Below are 17,041 nucleotides of genomic sequence, written 5' to 3' on the forward strand. Positions count from 1 at the left end.
TGTCATGTTTTCAGGTTCCAGGTGGACATGAGTTTGAGGGGAAACCATCCAACCCAAGATGTCTGCGTGGGCTTGTTTCCAACTATCTTGTTCTCCACCCACTGTGGCCTCCAAAGGAACTGCTTGCATCCAGCCTACATAACAGGAGCTGCTCCTGAGAGGACCTTACCTGACATGGCCCCCGCCCTGATCCCCGGGGACCCACCCAGCTCCTGGACACCTGCTCTGGGGCCCCTGGGAGACAAGCCCTCCATGCTAGCTGTCGTGTACCCCTCCATGGGTGGGCGAGGATGACAGCCCTTCCCTCCTCGGCTTTGGGAAGACACAGGCTCCAGCTGCCCTGGAGGGGGGCCCTTGGCAAGGACCCCAGTATCCTTCCTGAGGTGGATGGGACACCCAAGTGTTAGTTTCCTGGTGCTCCTTTGAGGACAGATGTAGTGTTTCCAGGTGTAACCTGCTTCTCTGGGTGTGGATAAGGCACAGGGAGGAGAGCCCTCTGCAGGGTGGAGCCACGTGTCATGGCAGTAAAGGGAACCACTTGTTCTTTTTGGGGACACTGCCAGCCGCACCCAGGAGGAAGACAGGGCCAAGGTGGGACCACAGACAGCGGCCATGGGTACAAAGGCAGCGGGGAGAGCAGGAACAGGAGCCCCGCGGCGGGGGGAGGGCTGGTGTGGGGTGCTCCCAGCAGGCCCCCCCAGCAGGCCCTGCACCCACAAGCAGCACCGAGCCCAGGAAGCCCCAGAGCCAGTGGGGTGGAGGCTAGTTTTCCAGGACAGAGTGTGCAGAATGTGGGGAGGGCACCTGGCTCCGCACCCTGGGCCCTCATCTTCCCTCATAAATCGGGAGCAGAGGTGGACCTGAGGCTGTCAGACCAGGGTGGCGGCCCAGGCTCTGATCATGCTGGCTGCTTCGGGGACATGCACAGCCCTGGGGTGACCTGGAGCCCCTGGGACAATCTGGAGCCCTTTGGGGATGCCCTGGAGCCCCTGGGATGACCCACAGCCCCTTGGGGACACCCTGGAGCCCCTTAGGTTCTCTGGGGGACCATGTGGGGTCCCTTGGGATCATGGCTGCATCATCTGGGGAAAGATGGACATGCTGATGGGAGAGGAGGACAGGCCAGGACTGAATGTCCCCCCAGCACCAGGCGCTGCCCACATGCACCTGCACCTGGACACAGACCTTCGCTACACACCCAGTGGGATCCTGGAGGCAAGGCTGGGATCCCATGGGGGGAGGCCTGGGGGTCTGGGTGCAGGTCTGGAAGGCTTCATGGTGCTTTCCTCCATGTCTGATACCTGAGGGGAGCACTGGCTGCCCTGCCCACCAGAAGCCCTGTGAGGGTGGGGGCATCCAGAGGGTTGGGGCTTGGGGGTCCCCAATATGGCCACCCCCAGTTGCCAGCTGGGCCCTGGGATGGATCTGCCATAGGGAGCTCACCTGCAGACACCCGGAGATGCTGTGCAGCTGCAGCTGGAGCTCCCCCAGTCCTGAGCCCTGGGGCCTGACCCTGCCACCCCCGTGTGCCCACTGCCATGTTCTGGGCATGGCAGTCCCTAGGTCTCCGTCCCAGGAGGAACAGGCTCCGTTCCCAAGACCCAGAGACCAGAGGGGCTGGGCCCTAACTGCTAGGCAGCCCCCCATCTCTCTGATCCTCCATTTCCCCTTCTGTAAAACGAAGACTCCCAACCCACAGTGCTCAGGGGTTGCATGCCAACAGCGTCCTCGACGTCGCCAAGGCTGCTGGCAGATACCGAGCTCCTGCTGAGCCAGGTGCTGTGGTGGGTGCTGCGTCCTGCCCTGGGGGAGGCTCAACAATAGAGACCCCCATGCAGGCTGTGGGGGCAAAATGAGGCTGGATGTGTGCAAGGACCAGAGTCCAACCCTTGGCCCCAGCAATCTAAGCGGCGGCACCCCAGAGGCACACCAGCAATGCCCGCTGCACCAATAGGTGAACTGAATGACTGAATGACCCCACTGTGTGACCTGGGGCAAGTGTATGTCCCTCTCTGGACTCATTTCACTACAGCCAGGATGCCTCTGAGCGTCCTCCTTCTCAGCAAGTGGCTGGCTCCTTTCACCTTCCAGTACCCGCTAGGGCCTAGTGAGGACACGTGTTGAGGTGCTGCGGTGTAGCACGGGCCCCAAGCAACATGCAGAACCTCCGTGGAGAGGGCCCTAGGCCGGGGACACCACTCGGTAGACCCCTCGCTCCACACTCGGCCCCTGGGCCTGGCATCAGGCTGGGTAGGTGAGCTCTGTAGACCACCCCCTGCCCCCCATACGGTAAGTTCAGGATGGCAGGGACCTCTTCCTGCTCCCAGGGCAGTAACTACTCATAGGGGGTGTGGGGATGCAGGTGGAGAGGCTGAGAGCCTCCGCCCTCCATGGGTGGGCAGAGGCGTGCCTGCTGGCCCCTAGACATCGCACTCCACGGCAGTGACTTCCCAGGAACACTTGAATTTCCTCTCTTGAACAGCTAGAGGCTGCAGCCCCGAACTGACCATCACGGGGCTCTTCCTGGAGGCCCTCTGGGGCCCCAGGGCCCTATCCCTACATGCACCCACAGACCCCCCTGCAGCCAGCCCACTCCGTGGCCCCCACCTCTTAGACCACTGCCGAGGGAGACCCTGCCCCAGGCCTGGACACTCTTCCTGTGATACCTGCCCTGGGTGTCCTCAGGAAGGCAGTGGCCCTGGGACCCCGTCCAACTGCTTCCCCCTCCCCACAGAAGGGACTTCTTCCCCGCAGCCTCAGGCCAGGTCCACAAGGGCAGGGGGTTGTGCCTCCAGCCCTGCTGCAGCTACACAGCCTGTGGACCCGCGGCTGCCCGACGCTCTCCCAAGGATGGCAGGGGACTCTGCTGGGGGCAGCAGTTCACCATGGAAACCTGTGTGCAGGGACGCCAGGCTGCAGGGCCCAGAGAACTCCTGAGGGCCAGCTGGGAAGATCAAGTGGGCACCTGCTGGAGGGCCTAGTTTCACCCCCTGCTCCACCAGAGCACCACCACACACCAGCCAGTCAGTCCCAGCTGTTCCCTCAGTCTGGAGTTATGGGACCCGAGGGACCTCCTGTGACTCAGTTTCCTTAGCTATCAAGTAGGAACATCCCAGACAGGGTGCCCTGAGAAGAGTCCCCTAGGCCTGCGGAGGCAGTGGGTGCTCAGTGAGCGCAGAAGGAGCAGAGGTCGTCGGAGAAGCAACTGGACCAGGGGGTGGGGGGTCTGGGTGCTTCACAGCCTGCCCACCCTTGGGCAGGGACCTGCTCCCCGCAGGCCTCGCTGTGCCTTCGCCGTCTCCCCCAGACCACCCTAACCCCAACCCCGAGGCTGTGCCCAGCTGCTGGCTGCCAGCATTTATTTCCACAGACAAGCACTGCCTCCCGCCAGCGGGGGGAGACAGACACAGATGTCGGGCCCCACGTGAGGCAGGGGCAGGCCCAAGGGCCTCCCCTGGGCTTCTCAGGTACACCCCACAGGGATGCCCCATGTGACCAATGGCCCCCCCAAATGGGGAGGCGGGTTTCAGGGCCAGGAGTGGGCAGGAGGGAGGTGGAGTCCGGGGTCAGTCAGTCCAGCTCGCACAGTACAGATGGTATGGGGGGGCAGGCATGACCGCAGACCTCTACCTCAAAGGGGGTCCCCAGGCACCCCCAGGATGCTCCTTCTGCCTCTGGAGCTGGGTGCCCCACACCTGACAGGCCATACCCTGGCCAGGCCACACTGCTGGGGCTTGGGGCAGAGCCGGACACATGCTGGGTGGCTGGGCCCATTTCCTCCTCTTCAGAGAGGTCCCTCCAGGGTCAAGTGCCCTGTGGCCTGTCCGCCCCCAGGGGGCCGGGAGCCCCCCACACCTGCACAAAGCCTGTACGTAGTCTTGGACACCACCTCCCAGGTGAGCACAGGCCCTGCTGGGGTGGCTTCAGAATTGGGACACCTGCCGGAGGCTCAGCTCACAGGGCCGCCAGGCCTGGGTCCCCGCGGGCAGCTGCACTCAGGGCCTCCAGCCACCGCTTCTGCAGGTCCACTGACGGGGTGCTCAGGTACAAGGACTGCTGGCCCCGCTGCAGCCGCCACACATGCCTGGAGTCTGGCATCTCCGCGGGGTCCAACACACTCACTGTACAGCCAGAGAGGGGGACGGTGCGTGGTGGCCAGCCATCCTGAAGCAAAGGAGAGCTAGGTGAGCACCCTGGCCTCGGCACTCCTGGCACCACAGAACTCTTCCCCATGGGGGGCAGCAGAGGGGTGACCTTGAGCAACCAGGGAAACTGAGGCCCGACGATCACAGGAGCCTGAGCAGCATTGGTCCCAGGCCCCTCTGGGCACTGTGGACCTGGGGCACTGGGCTACAAGAATCAGGGTGTCCGCCCAGCACCACTGGAGGGCAGGTGGGGGACATACCTGGCTGTCTTCCTGCAGGTGCAGCACCAGCTCCAGGGGGTCTGAGGCTGGGATGGTGGCCCACACCTCGCTCCAGGCTGCACCACTGTCCGACACCTGCAGGTGGCCGCAGAGCAGGCTGGGCTGGGGGTCAACAGCCGCTGGCCCCTGGAGACACAAAGGATGGGGTCATGTACAGCCTCGCAGTAGGTGTCATTCTCATGGGGGCGGAGGCCAGGCCTGGCCTCCTGGGAAACAGGCTGCACCAGGGCCCAGGCCAGCCTGACCCACCCCGGGGTCACCACGAGGCCTCCTGGTACAGTCTGGACCCCAAAGGACTGAGAGCATGGGCAGCACCAAACCAGAAACAGAGATAAAACAGGGCAAGATGGAATCGCAGGAGGCAGGGCATGGCTCACAGGGAAGGGCTGCACACGCGCGCCACACACACACACCATACGCATGTATCACAAACATGTACACCACGTGCACATGAACACATACACTGCACACACGCGCACACGTACACGCACTATCTCTCTTGGCACAGGGGACACCAAAAGCCCTGGGGGCACAGTCCACAGAGGCTGCCAGGGGCAGGGCTCCCATCCAGGACAGTCACAGGACCTGGCCTGCCTACCTCTGTGCTGTGCTTGGGCTCCTCAGGTGCCACCTCGGGGCTGGGGCTCTCAGGTACCGCCCGCTGCGTCAGGAAACACCCTCGGCAGACCCGGCTCTGCCTGCCATTCTCAGCCTTGAACTCAGAGCACTTCCCACAGATGACCTGTAAGGCAGAGGGCACCTGTGACCCCGGCCCCTGGGGACAGGAGGGACAGAGCACGTGCAGGGGAGCCTCATCAGAGGGCAGGGATCCCAATGCTGGCCCTCGCTGGCCATCCGGGACTTGTTTCCTTTCTTGGAGGGTCCCAGCATCTGTGCGCATGGTAGGAGACTGGGAAGGGGCACCAGGTACATGGAAGGATCACTAACCACCAGGGAAACGCAAATCAAAGGGACGAGGAGGAACCAGATATGTCATGCCTGTCAGGATGGCTAGGACCCAAAACAGTGTTGGTGAGGATGCTGGTGAGGGCGTGGAGAAACCTACCCCTTGTGTGTTGTTTGTGGGAATGCAAGATGGCAGAGCTTCTGGGGAAAACAGAGATCCACCTCCAAAAAACTGAACATAGAGTTACCCTATATTAAGCAATTTCCATGAATTCTACTGGATTTGTTTCTATTTCTCTGGATGGTTGGATTAGTGAGTGGATAGACAGATGATGACACATGAATCCATCCATCTTTCCATCTATCCATCCATCCATCCATCCATCCATCCATCCATCCATCCACCTTTCCATCCTTTCACCCATCCACCCATCCATCCATCCATCCCCCCACAACTCACACATCCATCACTCATCTGTCCTTCATGTGAGGATTCATACATTTCTCTCTCCTTTCCCCAGGGTTTCAAGGTTTCACACGAAGGCATGACAATAAATACCATGCCCAGCACAGTCTGCGGGGCCCTGTGGAAAACCAGTTCTAACACAGCTCTGTGCTAAGACCCACTTGCTAACACGTGTGCCATTTTAATAACTTAGCCTGGAAGTACTTGAATCAACAATCCTTTTACCAGGAAAAACCCTCCCTTTCAACACCAAGTTCAGAAGCCCATCCTCAGGAAAAAGGGCTCTGGCCTCTGTGAGGAGAACAGGGGAGATGATCACTGCGGGCGGGGTTGGGGGGGCGGTGCAGTGGGAGGCCACCCAGCTCCAAGCTGTGCTTCCAAATCTGGCACTTTTTCACCCACAAGACTGTCGGTCTGACACCAGAGCTGAACAGGCCGCAGGTGGGGTCTCCCTGTCTGCTGCAGGGTGCTGTCCCTGGTCGTGGCAGAACCGCCGGCCTGGACTCACCACCCCACACAGCTTGCACCGGTGCTTCCTCTTGGTGATGGAGTTGAAGGCCTCGCCGCAGCTCCTGCAGCCCAGCTTCTCTTTGTCGCGCCCGGTCTTAGCAGACCCTCTCCTGGACTCGAGCTACAGGAGGCAAGTGTGCAGGGAAGCCCGGTGAATGTGGGCAGTGCATGTGCGGGGCAAAATGCAGAAGGGAAAGAAGCCAAGGAATCGTGGCCTTAGCCCCTGCCCAGCCCTGCCCCCAGGCTGCCCTGGGGTCACCGTCGCACATCAGGAGGGTCTCAGGGGCCTGGAACTCGGCCTACACAGAGGCCAGTGACAACCTGGTGGGTCTGAAAGGATGGTGCCCAGTATCCACACTGGGGAGGGGGCGCATGTGCCCAGCGTGGCCTGAGGCTCTGGGGATGCACCCCCCCCCCCCCCACATCTCCACCAAGCTGTCTGATCCTCCCACCCAGCAGCTGACAGGGGCAACAACAGGAAGTCAGGAAACTCAATGTGGTTTGTGTTCAGAGAGCTTAAAAAAGCCTTAGACAAGTCACGAAAACACCATAACATGCATTTCAACAAGTTGTGCCACGTCTGCAGGGACATCCAACCCCACAGAGGGTGGGGAGGGAAGAGGGGGTCTCACTTCGTTCCACCTCCTCCGTCTCTACAAACAACCCTGTATCTTCTTCATTGTCAAACATGTATTTTTTTAACCCTGTTGTTGTCCAAAAGTAAGGAAGCAGTGCCCTGCCCATGAGGGGGTCCAGGCCACAGAGGGACGCAGATCACAGTTGCCGGCATGGCACGGCTCAGAAGACCACCCCCCCCCCCCACCCAGAGGGGCACACCTAGAGAACCTGGTGCCTACCAGAAGGGGTACTACCGAGTGAGCAAGTGTGGAGGCCTCCGGGGCAGGGGGGCACACCCAGACACTCCCAGGGCCGCATGGGGCCCAGACCTTCCTAGCCTCGTTGACTGTGCCCTCTCAGTTGTTTCCCGGGAACATCCCGTAGAAGAGGAAGAAACACAGTAAACAAGCAGAAAGCAAAGCAGCCCGCATCCAACCAGCCCCTGCCCCCTCGCCGCCCAGGCACGGGGCTCCCCCTGCACTGCGGGCAGCCATGTGGGACGGGACGCAGGGCTCTCACGGCAGCAGGTGCAGCATGAGGCTTTCGTGGGGGCTCTGCGGGGTCGCCTGGCTGAGCCTCAGTTTCTCCATCTGGGTAGGACCTGTACAAGGTGGGGGATGGGCCCCAGTCCCTGCCCTGACCCCCAGTAGCCACAAGACCATGGACAAGTCTCCTCCTCTCTGAGCCTCAGTGTCTCCATCTGTACAGCAGAGTTGGCAACCGATCCTGAAGCCCATCACAGCGCCGGGACCCTGACTGACCACCTGTTTCCCCTCATATTCCCACATCTCCCTACCCCACTTGCAGCTCCTTTCCTGAGACCATCTGGGGACTGCTCAGGGCCAGACACAGGAGGGGTGCTACCTGGGGGCCAGGGCACAGGGCAGGGGAGACAAGGGTCCTCCACCATCCCTCAGGGTGGCTCCAGTGTCCCTGTTTGCCAGGTGAGGACGCCAAGGGCCCGGGAGGCAGGTGTGGTCAGAGGTCAGCTGGACCCAAGGGCATGGCCTTGGGGGCTTCCAGGGCATCCTGAGGGCAAAGGGGCCAGAGGGGAGGGCTAGCCCGAGGGATGGAGGCAGTGAGGGTGCTGGGGCTGGGGGGAGGCCAGAGCCCCGAGGCTGGCGGACAGAAGGCAGTCTGCTGCAAGGCGGCTCTGAGTGTGGGTGGGGGAAGCAACCACAAATGAGGGGCCGTAGCCCAGCCCGCCCACTGTGCCACCTCTGCCACACGGTCTCCCAACACAGGGGACAGGTGCCAACCTGCACGCGGGTCAGGTGCCCACCTGCACAGCCCAGGGCGGGTCTTCCCAGCACCTGGCTGGGTTATTGTTCTCGTGGATGCTGGGGCATTGAAAGGCCTAGGCTGTGTCTTCCATGGGTACAGAACGGCATCTGCTAGTGTCCACCCAAAGCACCCAACATGCCAACATGGGCACAGGAGGTGCCCAGGGCAGAGGGTCTGGTTCACTCGAGCATTTTCGGACCCACAACCCAGAAGTAGGAGGCACACTCAGGTAAGAACTGGGCCCCACAAGAGGCTGGACGATGGGCCTCTGATGCCCTCCTGGTGGTCCCTGGTCTTGCAGGCTGGACACAGGCCCCACCTGGCCCCCTGGCTCCTGGTGAGCAGCTCTGTCCAAAGCTCCGGAGCTGGGCTCGGGGTAGAAGGGCAGCACTAGCTCTGTGAATCCCCAGGTCCCAGCCGGGTGGTGGGGGCGGGGCCTGGCTCTGCCGTGGAGGGGTGCAAACGTCACCCTGGGTCTGAGCCCTGGGGCACTGATCTGTGAAGCACAATGTGACTTCTGCAGGACACAGGGCTGTAGCTACCTTGCGAAACTTCTGGGCTCTGGGCTGAGCTCCTCCTAGGAAGGCGCTTGCCGAACCACGCGTCTGAGGACACCAGCGCTGGGGAATGGGGCCAGCCGCCACGTGGGCTTCACCTTCCTCTCTAAGTGTGTTGGGAAAAGGCCTAAATCTGTGGCAAGGATCACACTTTTGGCGTCAGAATGAAACCTCATTTTTGAGCCCCGTCCATAAACGTACCCTGAACAGGTCCAGGTCAGGCCCTATACGGCCCAACCCTCACCTCCGATGACCTGTCCCACACCCACCAACACCTCTGCTCACAGGACACACCAGTGAGGAAAGCATGGGGACAATTACTCTGTTCATCTGCTGAGGGTCCTGGGCAGGTGCAAAGGCCCTGGGGCAGGGTGGAGTAAGAGCAGGGAGGGCAAGAGGGTGAGGAAGTCCCTCAGGGGGCTCATGGGCTGTGATAAGACCACAATCCCCCACTGCCCATGCCACTTTCATGCTACCTGACTCAGTGATGCTACTTACTTGAGACCTCATTCTGCTCTCCAGCACCCATGGCACCAGGGCCCCACTTGAATAAGGGGCTTCCTCCTGTCATTGGCCCCTACCCCCATATTGTCCCCCAACGCTCCATCCTTCTGTGAGGCCCACACTTCTCAAGGTTCTGGAAGCCCCCAGGAGCCGGAGGGACATGGTGGGGGCCCGAGCTCTGCTCTCATAAGGAATGCGGGCTGCCCCGGGCCCAGCCTCCCAGCATAAGCCAAGATGGGAGACACGTTCTTACCAACATTCAGCTCCTGAGAGGAACCTCACTCCTTGTGGCCACAGAGACCACTGCCGCCCCCAGGATGCTGCGTCCAGCATCCCCTTCCCCTGGCGGGCTCTGTCTACCAGGGCCCCTGCGGTGGGGCTGCCCAGAACAACGCCCACACTGCATAACCAGACTGGACAAGCTCTGGGCCTCCACTGGATTCGGGGGACTCTCCAGCAGCTCTGGGCTGCCCAAGGGGCAGCACCCGTGGAGCCTGGAGGCCTGGAGGGCAGAGCATGGGAGGGGGAGGGAGAGGCTGGCAGGTGGGAGACTAGGGGGCCTCAGACCCAGGGGTCAGGCTGGGGCTTGGGCGGACAGCCTCAGGGTGGGACCCAGCCCTGCTCCGCCTGCCTACCCAGGAGCGCCCTTCAGCAGCCTGCAGGTGCCACACCCCCCTGGTGTCTTGGGGCATGACTGTCACTGGGGTCCATGACCAGTAGGCCAGGGATCAGTAACCATGCTCCCCTGCCCTGGATGCTCACGATGGGCCAGGCACACACCCTCACCCTTCTACCTAATCCCCCAAACCACTGGCAGGGGGTGGTCAGCATGTCCACCAGGGAGGACATGGCACAGGCTGCCCAGCCCCTTCCCCACCTGTGCTGCCCCAGGTGGACAGGTGAGCAGATATGGAGTGGGGTCCTGGGCACCCCTGCCTTCCTGGGCCAGAGGTGCGGGTGGGACATTCCCCCTGAGAAGTCTTCCCTGGGAGTGCCAACCCCTTGCCCAGTGTCCTGCCAAACCCCACAGCCAGGGGCTGACCTTTCCCTGGGGACAGCCAAGCTGCCTAAGGAGGAGGCGCCACTGAGTCACATTTCATCCACATACTTTTCACACATGGTATAGAGCACGGCTGTGTGAGCACCACCCAACTGATGCAACGACGCGTGGGCCCCTCCCTGAGCCTCTCCCAGCAGGGCCAGAGCCTGTCCCAGGGGGACTCAGGACACATGGGGGTGGCTTACCCCTGGACCTCAGTCCGGAGGGCTACCCAACCCTCGTGCCGGAGGGCATCCCTATCCAATTGCACCCCAGAGGGCACCCCGACCCTCACCCCAGAGGGCACCCCCATCCAACAGTGCCCCAGAGGGCACTCCGGCCCAACCTCATCCTCTACCTCCTGCCCCTGCTGAAGCCGGAGTGTCACTCACCCCTGCAACACCCCCTCCACCACTGGCTGCCAGGGCAGGCTCCTCAGGGCTGGCACTCACCACCTGGAAGGAACAGAGACAGCCAGCATGAGCAGGGGTTCCCCAGCCACAGACTGAGACCCAGTGCAGCATGAACCACAGAGAGCACCCCAGCCCTCCCGTTTGACCACAAGGGCCCAGTGTGGGACACTCCCGGAGGCCTGCCCAGACCACCCGGCTATAACACCCCCTCCTCTTCATCCTCAGGCCTGCTAGGCCAGAGGGCAGCTTGGCTCCTCCTGTATCACTTTAACCACAGGGATATTGCTGAATCCACGATGCCTCTATTCAAGGCAGCTGGGGAGGAATGCAAACTTTTCTTCTAAAATATGCCCAGAAAGCAAAAAAAATATAAGAGATTTGACGTGAATATTAAGTGGCCTGACATGCAGCCTGGAAAGGCCGTGGGGAGGGCCAGCTAGGCCTGGTGCTGGGGACTTGGGACAGTTGGGCATCCTTGGTTTCACGACTGCCTCTGGCAGGAGATGGGAGTGAGGGACCTTTCCTCTGAAGGTGGCTGTGCCCTCAGGAGGTGGCTGCGACCCAGAGTGCCCCCAATGAGCAGCTGCAGCTGTCGTCCCCTACCTGGCCCTGGGCGGGTACCCTGCCTCCTGGTCCCCCTTGGCCCCAGGGTGCTCCATATGGGGACAAGCGAGCTGCCCCCACTGATAAGATCACAGCCCCACCTCATGAGGCCTGGCTGCCCCCGTGGGCACTCCGTGAAGGACAGGCGGTGAGCATAGTCAGGGAGAATGCAGGGACCAGCGTCCCTCCGAGATGCCGCCCTTCCACATGGGGCCTCATCCCAACCCTCCCCCAGCCCTGGGGCACTGGTGCTCACAGAGGGATTTGGAGGGAGGGATGGGTCCTCATCCTGGCCGAAGGAGCTACTGAAGGCCTTGAAGGTCTGGCTGTTCTGCTTGTGCCTCTCTATGGTGTCCTCGATGACCTGAGACAGACCCCCAGAGAACAAGGGCCCTCAGTGAGCACATCAAGGAGGGCAAGACCAGCATACCCGTCCCCACAGACAGGTCACCTGTGGCCGACCCAGACCCCACTTCCCATGCACAGGTCCCAGGCCTGCCCTGCATGTGGTCGGGTGCCCTCCCAGCATTCCAGGCTGCTGCGGACACTTCCCGGACATTCTGTGTGGATTTTTGGATATATTTCCATGTCCTATGTCAGTATGTCCCCCTCATTTCTGTTTGAATTTCCTTTTTCTCTTCCCACCTAAATTTCTATGAACTCTGGAAGCCACAAGGCCTTCCCAGTTAGCACTCCACCGGGCTCCCTGCTCAGCCTCTGCTTTGACCTTTGCCTTCAGGGGCTTTGGTCTCTGTCCAGAGTACCCACTGTGGCTGGTCCCAAGGCAAGTGTGCTCTCGCTGCCCCAGGACACTTACCGGTTGCCTCTGGAAGCACAGCGCCCCCCACCCCCCCACCCCGCCCAAGGTCAGCTGCTCGTCCCACTAACCCACTGTTCCTGCAGACTGGCTGTGGGGACCCCTCGGGCCCCCCAGCAGCACAGACTCAGCCCCAGGGTGAGGGCCCCTCCCTGCTTGCCCGCCTCTAGCCCTTCATTTTTGCTTAACTACTGTGGTGCTAAACAAGTGAAAGGGCTGAAAGGCTGGTGGTGTCTGAAGGTACTTAAAGAGAGCACTTTGTCATTTCGAGGAGGATGGACAGGTGGGCAACGTGGGGAGTCAGGGGGCCGCTCCATCACTCGCTCCAACGTGAAATGGCCACACTGCACAAGAATTTGGTCATCTTATTACTTTAAAATTTTAGGAGCTTCACCTGAATCCATTCTTTTTTCTCCTCTTCTGTCCTATAAATACAAACACAGCATCTTATTAACCCTGTCTTAGACGCTGCTAACCCCCATTCCTCTCAGTCTTGTGGCACACCCCCGAGCTGCTCACAGCCTCACAATGCAGCTCAGGGCCTTGGAAGACCGTCCTTGAGTGCCCTGTACACTGTGGGCAAGTGGGGCCAGATGCAACCAGGTAGACAAGGTGTGCCCAGGTGGACTCAGGTGCAATCACGAGACCAGGTGTAATCAAGTGTAGCCAGGTGGGATCAGGTGTAGTCAAGTGTGTCCAGGTGAGGTTAAGTGTGGCCAGGTGGACTCAGGTGCAGTCACACGAGATTTGGTAGGATCAGGTGCAGCCAGGTGGGGCAAGTGGGGTCAGATGCAGAGTCAAGTATGGCCACATATTGTCAGGTATGTTCAGGTATATCCAGGCAGAGTCAGATGCACCTACATAGGGTCAGGTGTGGTCTGCAGACTCCTCTGCACTGGATATATACCAACACATCCCTGGACCAGAACAGGTCATTACAAAGACCTCACATTGCTGGCAGAAACGAGATGGGATCTCCCGCACACGCCCCCAAAGCAGAGCATAAGCCTGCACCAATCCCAGGAGAGTGTGGCAGTAGCCACCACAACTTAAAGCAGATGTGCTACCCTCAGACCAATAGTTCTCCTTCAGGAACCTCTCTGATGGAATGAAGACAAGCATGCACAAATCTAGTGCAAGGATGCTGCTTGCAGCACCTGCCACAGTGAGACCTGGACTGAGCACAGGTGATCATGATGGAAAATTATGCTGCTTCTGGAAACGGGGCTCAGATCTGGGATGGTGCCTGGTAAACTAAATGAACAAAGCAAGAAGCAGAACGGGCCGTATGGTAAACAGCTGTGTGTGATTTGAAAACCTGGGACACCTTCATGCCCAGTTCGGGAAGATCAGCTCAGAGGTGATTAAGAATGTCTGCTGGTGGGGGAAGAGGAAGCCAGGGGCTCAATTCTCATCAACTTCCCTTTAGACCTGTTACATTTTAAGTCACTAGTGAATAAAATGAACGAAAAGAACGGGTTGCAAAGTTATTCCGTTTAGAAAAGGAAGCCGTCTGCTAAAATCTCAGGTCATAGACATTTACAGCAGCAGCTGCTGGGATGGCTACCCGTACCGGGTCTGCAGCTCCAGGGACCGTTTCCTTCCCTTTATGATGAACGTGTGCGCTGCATTTGACTTGACGATATCCTGCACCTGGAGGCACAAGGGTCAAAGGACAAAATAAAACCGCTGATGGCTTAGCAGGCCCCGAGCGACAGCCTCAAGCTGTTCTGCAGGAGGGGCACAGGTGACCTGGCAGATGGGACACCAGGGGAGCTGGTCCATGGAGGAGGCCTAGGGCCTCTCATCCTCTGCACTGACAGCTGTGCCGGCCAAACCCTCCCGCCTGCAGGGCTTCTCAGCAAGTAGGGACCAGCCCCCAGACATGGAAGCTTTCCCACCAACGCACCTGAAGGCACGGCCCCTGAGAGAGGAAGGGAAATCTTCAAAGGGCCAGGAGGCTCTGTCCCCCTGTGCTGGGTCTGTGCTCCACCAGCCCCTGTGATGGGAAGCCACCCCTCATCCCCAATTCCCCACCCCGAAGATACTAGGCTGGATGTAGTCCACTGTCAGCCCAGCTGGGGGGAGATGCGGGCCCACCCAGGAGCTGGGATCGAGTCTCATAGCAGGAATTCCCAGACGCCTCAAAGGTGAGAGTGTCTGCCTTCGCATGTCTAGTTAACCACCCACCACTGATTTCTCACACAGAAACACCTACAAAAATGATTTCTTCTAACGATGAGAAAAAAAATTTTTTCTGTAGCTTTTACTTTTGATGGTGTTTCTTAGACTTGGGTTCAAAGAATTTCAAAGTAAGTATTTTTTCTTGTATCACTAAGGCAAACCTTCATATTTTAAAACGGATTTAGCGCTCAGTATTTTTGGAGAAATTCACAGCCCTCCCAGGTTGGGGAAGGCCCAGCTCCTGTGCCCCCTATGCCAGGAGACATGGAGAGGTGGAGAGGCTCAGGAGACAGGGAAGGCAGACAACATGTTGTCTGGATCCCGGGCCTGCAGAACCTCATGTGGACTCCAAGACAGTGCAGCAGGAGAGAAGCACACACAGGACCAGGGGACCAGGGTTGGGCAGGGAGGGCAGCCCGTCCACATTCACTCAGGCTTTGCCTTTGGGTCTGTAAATGGGGCTCTGAGCACCAAGCCCGCAGGGACAGAGGCTCGCCCAGACTGGTGCTGTCCTTCGTCCTGCAAGCACAGGGCAGCAATCCCTGGAAGGCAGGCCAGTGGAGGGACGGATCCTGCTCACACCACCCACGGTGCCAGGCTGAGTGGGACTCAGAAACACCTAGGCCACATGTGGGCACAGAGCCGAAGCTCGAAAAGTGGGTGGGAGGCCAGGTGCAGCGGTGACCCTCCAGCAGCCGGGGCTCAGTGACCCTCCCTGTCCTGAGCCCTGCCAGGGAAGCAGGGAAGAGGGAAGAGGGAGGGCCTCACCCACCTGGAGGCCCGAAATGTCCATCTTCTCCCGGACACTGAACTTCTGGCCCATGAGACGCAGTTTGGGCACACAGTAAAGGATCATGCTGTTGAACTGCAACAGGGACAGGCACGGGGTGAGAGGTGCCTGCACCTCCACAATGGAAGGGCGACAGAGGAGGGAGGCAGGGCTCTGCAGCTGGGCTGGGCAAGGCGGTGCTCAGGGTGAGGGGGTGTGACAGTCAGGGCAGGGCGGGGCAGGGCCTGACCAGGAAGAGGTGGCGGTCCTGTGCTGAGCCACTCTTGGCCGACAACTTCTGGATGGGGCCCTCCTTGATCAGCTCGTTGGCGGGATTGACGATGTCCTCCTCCCCACCCAGTCGCTCGTACACCTCCAGGAGCTTGTGCATTTTCTCCTGTGAGAGACACAGGGCTCAGGCCCGCTGGGGTGGGGGATGGGCCCAGAGGTGAGAGGAACCCCACCCTGTAAGCCGGGCCAGGAACCAGGTCACCAGGTCAGGGCAGGGAGCCCACACGCAAGGCGCAAGGTGGGTATCAGCTCCTGTAATTCCAGCACTCACCCGGGAGGTATGGGCCATTTTATCCCTAATTTACAGACCAGGAAACTAGGGCATGGACAGATCACATGAGCTGCTGGGGTTGTTCCTGCAAAGAACCGGGTGGGCCCTTCTATGTCAGAGAAGAGATTTAGCCCCCATCACTGCCTGTGACGACCCGGCCTGGTTTCCTGTTCCACACTCAGACCACATGGCCAGGGCCCTCATGACACCAGACCAGTCTGCAGGTCCTTTCCCTCTGGCCTCAAGACTGGCTTGGTGGTCAGTGGCCAACCAGTGTCCCTGGGGTGTGACAGGAAAGGGGCAGCAGCCTGTGACCCCAGCTCTGAGCCCACAGGCTATGGGCCCTCACTTGTCACTGCCAGCACCCAGGGCAGGAGTTGGGACCCAGGAATGAACACAGCTGAAGGCACAGCTGAGCCCACAGTAACATCAGCTCAGTGACACAGAACCTGAGCCTGCCATGTCCCAGAAGCAGGCTGGTTTGGCTAGCCCTTCTGTTTCTGGTCCAGACACAGGCAGTCAATGAGCATGGGGTGGGGGTGGGGGGCAGAAGGGACAGCTGTGGACAGTGAGAATAAGCAGGCAGGGAGACCTCAGGTTGTGTCCATACCCCTCAGAGATGGAAACCCATAGGGGCTCCCTGTGAGCTCACGACCACAGACTCTGAGAAGCACCTCTTCTGCCTCCGTCAGATTTAGTTGTCGGGAGGTAGAAAGGGAAGTTAGAAAGGACCAGAGCAAGATCTAACCTGTTTGGGTTGCAGTGGAACCCCAGGGGGCCTGATCTCAGGCTGGCCTGTCCCAGGGGCTCCAGAACAAACCCACGACAGGCAGTTGCAGAGGACACTGCACCGGACTGCACACAGCAACAGCCATGAGGAAATAAGTGGCTGTCTCTTGTATCTCACATTTGAGAGACGTGGGGTCAAACAAATATTTCGCTTTTCTTCCTCTTAAAAAACAGCAGTGCCCATGTGAAAAGAAACAGGTCTCAAGATTGGGACTGTGGTGACCTGGAGAACTGCCTGTGAGGGCACAGGCTGGGGCGGGGCTTATGGGGCTTCCCAGCAAAGCCAGAAGTTTGGATTCTCCTGTGAACCCCCTCATCTGGAATTCTGGGCAAGGACTTAGAAATTCTGTGCCGGCACTGTGCAGACCAAACAAGGGACAAGGCCACCTGGGTCACAATAGGGTGTGGGCATGGGCTCCAGGAGAGCCTCCGAATCAGACCCCAGGCCTCAGAGGTGTGACATCAACAAGGGGATGCCTTCCCCTCCACCTCTGGACTGTGTCTGGAGGTGGGGCCCTTGGGAGGTGGAAGTATAGGGGAGGTCATAGTCTTGGGGATGGGGGCTCCACGATGGGGTCAAGCCCTGACACGAGA

At 59.9% G+C, this 17,041-nt stretch overlaps 1 protein-coding gene across 1 annotated transcript in view; it reads right to left on the reverse strand.

The window, feature by feature from the left end:
* Window positions 1–3,345: 3,345 nt before the first annotated feature.
* The window catches only part of FGD3 (FYVE, RhoGEF and PH domain containing 3), a 30,411-nt gene continuing 16,715 nt past the window's right edge, over window positions 3,346–17,041 (reverse strand). Inside the window, exons 9-18 of the mRNA XM_038527391.1 lie at window positions 15,347–15,493; window positions 15,100–15,192; window positions 13,717–13,796; window positions 12,538–12,568; window positions 11,583–11,690; window positions 10,703–10,765; window positions 6,307–6,429; window positions 5,025–5,168; window positions 4,406–4,552; window positions 3,346–4,164 (exon numbers count right to left, since the gene is read on the reverse strand). Of these exons, the coding sequence (XP_038383319.1) occupies window positions 3,955–4,164; window positions 4,406–4,552; window positions 5,025–5,168; window positions 6,307–6,429; window positions 10,703–10,765; window positions 11,583–11,690; window positions 12,538–12,568; window positions 13,717–13,796; window positions 15,100–15,192; window positions 15,347–15,493 (1,146 nt within the window). The 3' untranslated portion in view covers window positions 3,346–3,954. The remainder of the gene's footprint in view (window positions 4,165–4,405; window positions 4,553–5,024; window positions 5,169–6,306; window positions 6,430–10,702; window positions 10,766–11,582; window positions 11,691–12,537; window positions 12,569–13,716; window positions 13,797–15,099; window positions 15,193–15,346; window positions 15,494–17,041) is intronic.

This window comes from Canis lupus, chromosome 1 (assembly GCF_011100685.1).
Source record: "Canis lupus familiaris isolate Mischka breed German Shepherd chromosome 1, alternate assembly UU_Cfam_GSD_1.0, whole genome shotgun sequence".
NCBI lineage: Eukaryota > Metazoa > Chordata > Mammalia > Carnivora > Canidae > Canis > Canis lupus.